The sequence below is a fragment of the Piliocolobus tephrosceles genome, chromosome 2 (genome assembly GCF_002776525.5).
Source record: "Piliocolobus tephrosceles isolate RC106 chromosome 2, ASM277652v3, whole genome shotgun sequence".
Taxonomy (NCBI): domain Eukaryota; kingdom Metazoa; phylum Chordata; class Mammalia; order Primates; family Cercopithecidae; genus Piliocolobus; species Piliocolobus tephrosceles.
In genome coordinates, this window is record NC_045435.1 from 77857086 (window position 1) to 77865898 (window position 8813).

The 8813-nt window shown below is 47.2% G+C and overlaps 2 protein-coding genes across 2 annotated transcripts in view; one reads left to right on the top strand and one right to left on the bottom strand.

The window, feature by feature from the left end:
* Nucleotides 1–2249: 2249 nt before the first annotated feature.
* On the bottom strand, nt 2250–3076 carry LOC111532697 (E3 ubiquitin-protein ligase RBX1-like). The gene is made up of 2 exons (XM_023199753.3): nt 2748–3076; nt 2250–2407 (listed from the first exon to the last, which is right to left on the bottom strand). Exons 1-2 carry the CDS (start codon nt 3059–3061, stop codon nt 2326–2328), a joined length of 396 nt encoding a protein of 131 aa, XP_023055521.1. The 5' UTR covers nt 3062–3076; the 3' UTR covers nt 2250–2325.
* Nucleotides 3077–5187: 2111 nt separating this feature from the next.
* ACOX2 (acyl-CoA oxidase 2) overlaps nt 5188–8813 on the top strand; it is a 32325-nt gene continuing 28699 nt past the window's right edge. Inside the window, exons 1-4 of the mRNA XM_023199761.2 lie at nt 5188–5285; nt 7213–7463; nt 7886–8048; nt 8263–8414. Coding sequence (XP_023055529.1) covers nt 7304–7463; nt 7886–8048; nt 8263–8414 — 475 coding nt within the window. The 5' untranslated portion in view covers nt 5188–5285; nt 7213–7303. The remainder of the gene's footprint in view (nt 5286–7212; nt 7464–7885; nt 8049–8262; nt 8415–8813) is intronic.

Genomic DNA, 8813 nt, shown 5'->3' on the forward strand with positions numbered 1-8813 from the left:
TAAGTTATAGAATCAAACTAAGCATCCATTTACAGATTATGAAATAAAGAAAATATGATATATTTGTATATTTGTCACAAAAATATATATTGTTTAGTTATCACAAAAATATGTATATTTAAACACATATATGTTTTGTTGAGTTTGTTTTTGAGGACTTAATCATAAATTCTTTGCATGTATATTTACTATATGTATATATAAAAAACAGAACACTACTTATCCATAAAAGAGAATGAAATATTGCTGGCACAGTGGCTCACACCTGTAATCTCAGCACTTTGGGAGGCCAAGGTGGGTGGATCATCTGAGGTCAGGAGTTTGAGACTAATCTGGCCAACATGGTGAAACTCTGTCTCTACTAACAATACAAAAATTAGCCTGGCATGGTGGCAGGCGCCTGTAACCCCAGCTACTTGGGAGGCTGAGGCAGGAGAATCGCTTGAACCTGGGAGGCGGAGGTTTCAGTAAGCCGAGATTCTGCCACTGCAATCCAGCCTGGGCAACAAGAATAAAACTCCGTCTCAAATAAATAAATAATGAATATAAAAAGACATAGAGTGGCTAAATGGATTAAGGAAACAAGACCCAACTACTATATACTGCCTACAAGAAACTCACTTCACCATTAAAGACACATGTAGACTGAAAGTGAAGGAATGGAAAAAGATATGCCACACAAAGGGAAAACAAAAAAAGAGCAGGAATCGCTATACTTATAGCAGATAAAATGGATTTCATTTATTTATTTGTTTATTTATTTTGAGACGGAGTCTCGCTCTGTCGCCCAGGCTGGAGTGCAGTGGCCGGATCTCAGCTCACTGCAAGCTCCGCCTCCCGGGTTCACACCATTCTCCTGCCTCAGCCTCCCGAGTAGCTGGGACTACAGGCGCCGCCACCTCGCCCGGCTAGTTTTTTGGATTTTTTAGTAGAGACGGGGTTTCACCGGGTTAGCCAGGATGGTCTCCATCTCCTGACCTCGTGATCCGCCCGTCTCGGCCTCCCAAAGTGCTGGGATTACAAGCTTGAGCCACCGCACCCGGCCTTATAAAATGGATTTCAAATCAAAGAATGTAAAAAGAGACAAAGAAGGTCACTAGAGGGCCGGGTGTAGTGGCTCACACTCCTATCCCAGCACTTTGGGAGTCTGATGTGGGCAAATCACTTAAGGCCAGGAGTTCGAGACCAGCCTGGCCAACATAGCAAAACCCCATCATTACTAAAAACACAAAAATTAGCTGGGCATGGTGGCAGGTGCCTGTAATCCCAGATACTCAGGAGGCTGAAGCAGGAGAATCACTTGAGCCTGGGAGGTGGAGGTTTCAGCAAGCGGAGATCGCACCACTGCACTCCAACCTAGGCAGCAGAGTGAGACCCTCTGCCACACACACATGCACACAAAGATACACCCCTTTACTGAGAGTAAAGGGGTGGAAAAAGACATTCCTTGTTAATGGCAATCAAAAGAGTATAGGAAAAGTCATACTTGTATCCGGTAAAACAGACTTTCAGTCAAAAACTGTAAAAAGAGACAAAGAAGGTCATTATAAAATGATAGAGAAGTCAGTTCATCAAGAAGATATAACGATCATGTATGCACCCAACATCAGAATACATACACACACACACACAAGCTTAGGAGTCCAGCTGCATGACTCCTAAACCATAATTTCTAATCTTGTAGCTAATTTGTTAGTCCTGCAAAGGCAGTCTAGTCCTCATGCAAGAAGGGGGTTTATTTTGGGAAAGGGCTGTTACCGTCTGTGTTCAAAGTTAACTCTAAATTCAGTTCCTCCCAAAGTCAGTTTGACCTGTGCCCAGGAATGAACAAGAACAGTTTGGAGGTTAGAAGCAAGATGGAGTCAGTTAGGTCAGATTTATTTCATCATCATAATTTTCTCAGTTATAATTTTTGCAAAGGTGGTTTCAATAACATAATATGATATGTACAACATGGTGAATGTGATAAACAGCAATGTGTTATACACTTGAAAATTGCTGAGAGAGTAGATTTTAAGTGTTCTTACCACAAAAAATAAGTATGTGAGGTAATGAGTATGTTAATTAGCTTGATTTAGCCATTCCACAGTGTATATACATATTTCTAAACACCTGATTGTCCATGATAAATATATACAATCTTAATTTTTCAATTATAAATAAGTTAAATATTTTTAAAGTATAAAAATAAGAAGAATACAAAATAGCATTTTTTTTTTTTTTTTTTAGAATCCAACTGGACTTTGACACAGAATACAATATGGCTACAGAAACAGTAAACTGAAAAAACAAAGCAGAAAAAACACGGTTCCATCTAATCTGTAATTAGGTAACAGCAGGGAAAGTCATTAAATGAATAACAAAACAATTAAGCTTGATGGAAGAAGTCTTTTCCTCGTGCCCATACTTTTTTTGTTTGTTTGTTTGTTTGTTTGTTTGTTTGTTTGTTTGTTTTGAGACGGAGTCTCGCTCTGTCGCCCAGGCTGGAGTGCAGTGGCCGGATCTCAGCTCACTGCAAGCTCCGCCTCCCGGGTTCACGCTATTCTCCTGCCACAGGCTCCGGAGTAGCTGGGACTACAGGCGCCCGCCACCTCACCCGGCTAGTTTTTTGTATTTTTTAGTAGAGACGGGGTTTCACCGGGTTAGCCAGGATGGTCTCGATCTCCTGACCTCGTGATTCACCCGTCTCGGCCTCCCAAAGTGCTGGGATTACAGGCTTGAGCCACCGCGCCCGGCCATGCCCATACTTTTGGAATTCCCACTCTCTGTTGTCCAACGGACACACCTGTCGTGTTTTGAGCCAGCGAGAGATGCAGTGGAAGTGAAAAGCATGGTTACAGACTCCCCATGCCACGGTACATTCTTCTGAAGTAGCAGACGCCTGGTTAGCTTGACATTCTATGCAAAGATCCATAATGTGGTTCCTGCAGATGGCACAGTTATCAACCACAATATCCCAGGCCCAGAGGGCTACTGCATTCCACTTTTTCACTTCAAAGCGCTTCTTGCCCGCACCGCTGTTGGTGCCGCTCGGGGTATCCACATCCATCGCTGCCGCCATTTTGGAAACACACGGTCTGTCCCAAAATAGCATATTAATACCACCTATGAGGAATCCAATTTCTGACTATCAGTGAAACAGAATATCATGTGGCAAGTGGATGCATCTTAATAGACAAAAAAAAAACCTTGTGTGCATGGGGTGTGGTAAACCACATATTAAAAAAAAACACCAAGAACTTAATTTCAATCCAGTCACAAGAAAACAGCAGACAAATTCAAATGGAAAGACATTTACAAGACACCTGACCAGTACTCTTCAAAGTATCGTGGTCAGAAAAGACAAAGACTGAGGAACTATACTATTTCATGTAGAGAGGACAACTAAATGCAACGTGAGATCCTGAATTCAATCCTAAACCAGAAAAAGAACATTAGTGGGAAAACTAGCAAAACTCAATATGCAGAAAAATGGTAACTCAGCAATATTTCAAACCCTGCATAGTTCAAAGAAAGGACTGGCACTTGACAGCTCCTGGGAGTTAACCTCTATGCCCTTGGAATATCCTGCCTGAAAATAGTATCTTTGTATACTTGGGGCCTTGGGCCATGCCAGGCAGTTTATACTAATAATGTGATTCCGAGTGGGTCCTTGGGCCACACTCTATCAGTTTCACATCTGGAGTCGATGGAGACGGAGTAGCTAAGGTCAGCCACACCAGCATCCCATGACTCTGTGATGACTGCAATAACTCTGGACACCAAGATGTTGTCAGATGGTGCCATGCAGTTCCAGTCTCTTGATGTCCCAAACAAAAAGCTGGATTGAGCCAGATGCCATGACTCACTATCGGGAGAACCCACTCCTGATGGTTTCGTGAGTTCTTGTCTATTTCCTAAGTGTCTCGGCTCGGTTGAGAAATAAAGGGAAAGAGCACAAGAGAGAGAAATTTAAAGCTGGGTGTCCGGGGGAGACATCACATGTCGGCAGGATCCGTGATGTTCCCCGAGCCGAAAAACCAGCAAGTTTTTGTTAGCGATTTTCAAAAGGGGAGGGAGTGCACGAATAGGGTGTGGGTCACAGAGATCACATACTTCACAAGGTAATAAAATATCACAAAGCAAATGGAGGCAGGGCGAGATCACAGGACCGAGATCACAGGACCACCGGATGGGGCGAAATTAAAATTGCTAATGAAGTTTTGGCACGCATTATCATTGATAACATCTTATCAGGAAACAGGGTTGGACAGCAGACAACCTGTCTGACCAAAATTTATTAGGCAGGAATTTTCCTCGTCCTAATAAGCCTGGGAGCACTACAGGAGACTGGGCTTATTTCATCCCTTCGGCTTTGACTATAAAAGAAGGCACGCCTTGAGGGGGCCGTTCATAGGCCTACCCTCAGGATGCATTCTCTTTCTCAGGGATGTTCCTTGCTGAGAAAAAGAATTCAGCAATATTTCTCCTGCTTTTGAAAGAGGAGAAATATAGCTCTGTTCCAGCTGGGTCACCAGTGGCCAGTTCAAAGTTACCTCTCTTGTTCCCTGAACATCGCTGTTATCCTGTTCTTTTTTTAAGATGCCCAGATTTCATATTGTTCAAACATACATGCTCTAGAAACAATTTGTGCAGTTGACACAATCATCACAGGGTCCTGAGGCAACATTCATCCTCCTTAGCTTACGAAGAAGATGACGGGATTAAGAGATTAATCAGCTGGATGCGCCACAAATATTTTTCCAGGGAATGTCAGGGGATGCTAAGCATAAGACAAGCCATATTTTAGAGCAGAAACATGGGGAGAGAGGAAAAACATATACCTTACAGAGCAATCCTTTCACATGAGGACCATCTGAGGGGAGCCTATTGAGCTCGTGTGATATTAACAGCTTGAGTCCCTGAAGGGCACACAGTGAAAGATCAGTGAAGACCAGGATATCACTTTGGAAACACTGCTGGGGTACACAGCTTTTTGGTACAAGTAGTGTCAAAGGAATCCCTGGCTTTGAGAAGGAAGGGTTCCAACCTCCCAGTAGTCCTCCCAGAGCAGCCCCAGCAACTGGCACAGAGGTCACACCCATGCAGGAAGAGAGAGAGGAGGGAGGGGAGCCGCAAGCCCGGACAGGCGGAGCGCTGGCCAAGCAGGACTCTCAGCTTCTGTGTTCCAGCCCCTCTGTGGGAGGAGAGAAGGGCAGGACCACAAGCCTGTGAGAGGCGGTGGCCTACAGCCGGGGAGAGGCCAGCCCAGCCTACCGTGCAGACGCAGGACAGAGGGGAGCCAGGTGAGCCAGGCTTTTGGGTGGGGAGGGACTGGGAGACCCCAGAGGACAGAGTTGCCCCCGTGATGACCCTGTCCGCAGCTCTGAGAGACCCTGAGCAAGGCTTTCTTCACTGGGCACCTCCTGCAAACCAGGCCCTGCACTAAGGGTTAGGGTCACAGCATGACAGTGACAAAGATCCCAGCCCTCTTGCAGTTTCCGTGTTACTGGCAGGGAGATGGAAGTAAACAGAAACATATGAAATGAGTAAATGATCTCAAATGTCAGAAGAGGGTAAGTGAAAAGAGACAAAGGAGAGCAGAGTGAGGAGGACAGGGAATGCTGGGGGAGGGGGCTTGATTTTAAAGAGGGTGGCCTCTTTAAGGTTAAACGAGATTCAATGCAAACAGCCCTGGTGACGCTTGAAGAAAGGGTGTTCTGGGCAGAGGGAGCTACCCCAGCAAAAGCTGGCAGTGGCAGGGAGGCCTGGAGCATTCAGAACAGCAAGGAGGTAGTGACAACAGAGCAAGGAAAAGAGGTGAGGCAGAAAGAGAGGAGCCACACTAGGTGCGCTTGCAGGACTCCAGGGGGCAGAGGATGGGGCCCTTGCCAGCACCCCCACAGCCTTGCTAGGGGTATAGGTTTGAAAGCCTGCGTATGAATTTCGCTTGCTACTTGTGGCTGCATGATCTTATAAAGTCTCCTCCCTTTCCAAGGCGCACATCCTCCCCATAAAATGGTAATAACAACAGTGCCTCTGTCAGGTTGAGGTCAGGAAGGAAGGGGATCAAAAGCATGGCAGCCTGCAGGAAAGATTTACAGCATGCCTGCTGCAAGCTAGGAAATGCAGAGCTGGCCTCCCAGGCCTTGTGGGAGGAACATGTAAGCAAATAAGAACTTGTCCCTAACCCTAGAGCACCCTGGGACCAGGGAGCTGAACCTTGTTCAGAGAGAACAGCAGGGGCAAAGGGCAGGAAGAGAGTGAGTGGAGGCCAGGGATGATGTGATGTGGCAGTTAGTTGACACAGGAGAGAGGCGAGTGGAGTGGGAGGTGGGTAGACACAGCAAGGACTCCATTCCACTAACAGTGGGCCCCAAGGAGCAGATTCCAAGCAGGAGAGGAAAACAATGTGATTTGCAGTTCAAGAGTTCACCTGGCAGCTGGGAGAACAGATAAAAGGGACACTGAGGCCAAGTAAGAGATGACGGTGGCCTGGATGCTAGCCAAAGAGATAGCAAGGAGCAGATGGACTCAAGAGACTTGTGAAATAGGATGAACTGCACCTTATGGTTGCCTCACCGTGAAGGAATAGGGGCCTCTCAGAGGCCAAGCATTTGCCGTGGAGGAGACAGGGCCCAACCTGGGTGTGAAAGACACTCAGGGGTTCCAGGGGAACACTTCACACTCAGGGAGCAGGTTTCCTCCTTTCAGTTCCACAATACACCTGCGGGGCTCATAGAAATGGGGCTGAATGATCCTAGAACTTATGAGCAGCTGAATGAGACCAAGGTGCCCTCAGTAATCCTCCGCAGTGGAGCTAAAGTATGGACCAGGCATGTGCTTTGTGGTCAGACCCCATCCAACTCCTGGCCATCTCCAGCTGTGTGGCTAGGGGCCACTCAGCCTCTCCAGGATTATTTTCTTCAGGTGTAACCTTCACTGACTTTTTTGTGAAGATTTCCCTAGGCAATTCATGTAACATGAACTGCAGTGGATAGAGCCCAATCTTTGGGGTCAGGCCCTGTTCAATCTTATTTAACAAGTATTGAACAGACATGTACCAAGCAATGACTGCATACCATGCCTACCATGCACACAGGGCCTGGTCCACAGCCAGCGTCCACAGGGAGAGTGTGGAGGTGGAGTGGGATGCAGGTACTTAGGGATGTCTGTCTTCTACCAACCAGCCCTGACTGACACCCAGCCCTAGGCAGTTCCTCTTGCACACAGGTTCTTTGCACTGACCAACACTGAGAGCAGACCCTTGGAGCAGCCGGGTCGGAAGTGTCTCACCTCAGTCACCAGACAGATCCAGGATAGGATGGGCAGCCCAGTGCACCGAGTGTCATTGGGGGATACCTGGAGCAGGCAAATGCACCCCGACATGGAGAGCGAGAGGTATATGCAGTCCTTCGACGTGGAACGGCTCACCAACATCCTTGATGGAGGTGCCCAGAACACTGCTCTCCGGAGGAAAGTTGGTAAGGGGAAGCTGGGGAATAGGACATCTGCTTTATGCCCCATGCTTCTCTTGTAAGAAGAGTCCTTCATTAGCAGTCCCGCTTTCAAATAACAAACTTTGCCTTGAAATTCCACTGTTAGAGATTCATTCCTTTGAACTGTAAAGACAATCTTCACATGCCAATATTGCCTGAGCCCACCTGGGGGATAGAAGAGTCCTAGGCAGCAGAAGACCTGGATTCTGGTCCTAAAATTCTGCCACTGTATAGCTTTGTAACCTTGGGCAATTCACTTTCCCACCTTGGTCCTCGGTTTTGTCATCTGTAAAATAACAATAATGTCTGACTTCCTTTCCAGATCCATGAAGCAAGTGGGTAAGAAGATTTGAAGGTGCCAGAAACCTCACCCAGGTCCCTAAGCTCTCTATTCTCTGTCTCTGCAGAGAGCATCATCCACAGTTACCCAGAGTTTAGCCGTAAGGACAATTATTTCATGACCCCGAATGAGCGTTATAAGGCTGCCATGCGGAGGGCATTCCACATCCGGTTGATAGCACAGCGCCTGGGTTGGTTGGAAGATGGTCGTGAATTAGGCTACGCTTACAGGTGCTCACTCCTGGGTCAGCCCCACTAGAGAAGGATCCACCTGGGATCACCTGGAAACCCCCCAGCCCCATGAGCCATTTCCCCCAACAAAGGGAAGACTTGTTGGGAAACCAGGATGCCAGGTGCCCTTTATCTCCTGTACTCTGCTCAGGCAGGGGGTACCTGGGCCCCCGTCTCCAACAGGCTACTCAACTACAGCATCTCTCCCCAACAGAGCCCTTTCTGGAGATGTGGCCTTAAATATACACAGAGTCTTCCTGAAAGCCCTCAGGAGCCTGGGCTCAGAGGAACAGATTGCCAAATGGGACCCACTCTGCAAAAACATCCAGATCATCGCAACGTATGCACAGACAGAGTTGGGACATGGTGAGCCAGGACTGCTGCATGTGGTGTTTAGGTTGTGCACTGCAAAACTCCAGAGGGCCCATTTACATCTCGGTAGTCATAGGTTCATATGCTTCAAGGGACATATGTTTAATATGAAAACATTCCAGCAGATGGCAGTCAAGGGTCTTGAGGAAGGGATGCCGCCTTCTAATTTGCACATATTGTGTGAGCTCCCAGTGGGGCAAGTCATTCCTTCTGGAAACTTCAGCAGCCATCCCTTGGCACAGACTGGCTATAGGGAACTGTGTGTCCACCACACGGCCCACAGATGAAAGGGGAGAACCGCCTGCAAGTACAGCCGGGAGCTGAGCCCCACTCTGTACCGCGCTGATGCCTAAGAGTTCAGGCCCACCTAGAAGCAGCTTCCCAGGTAAGAAC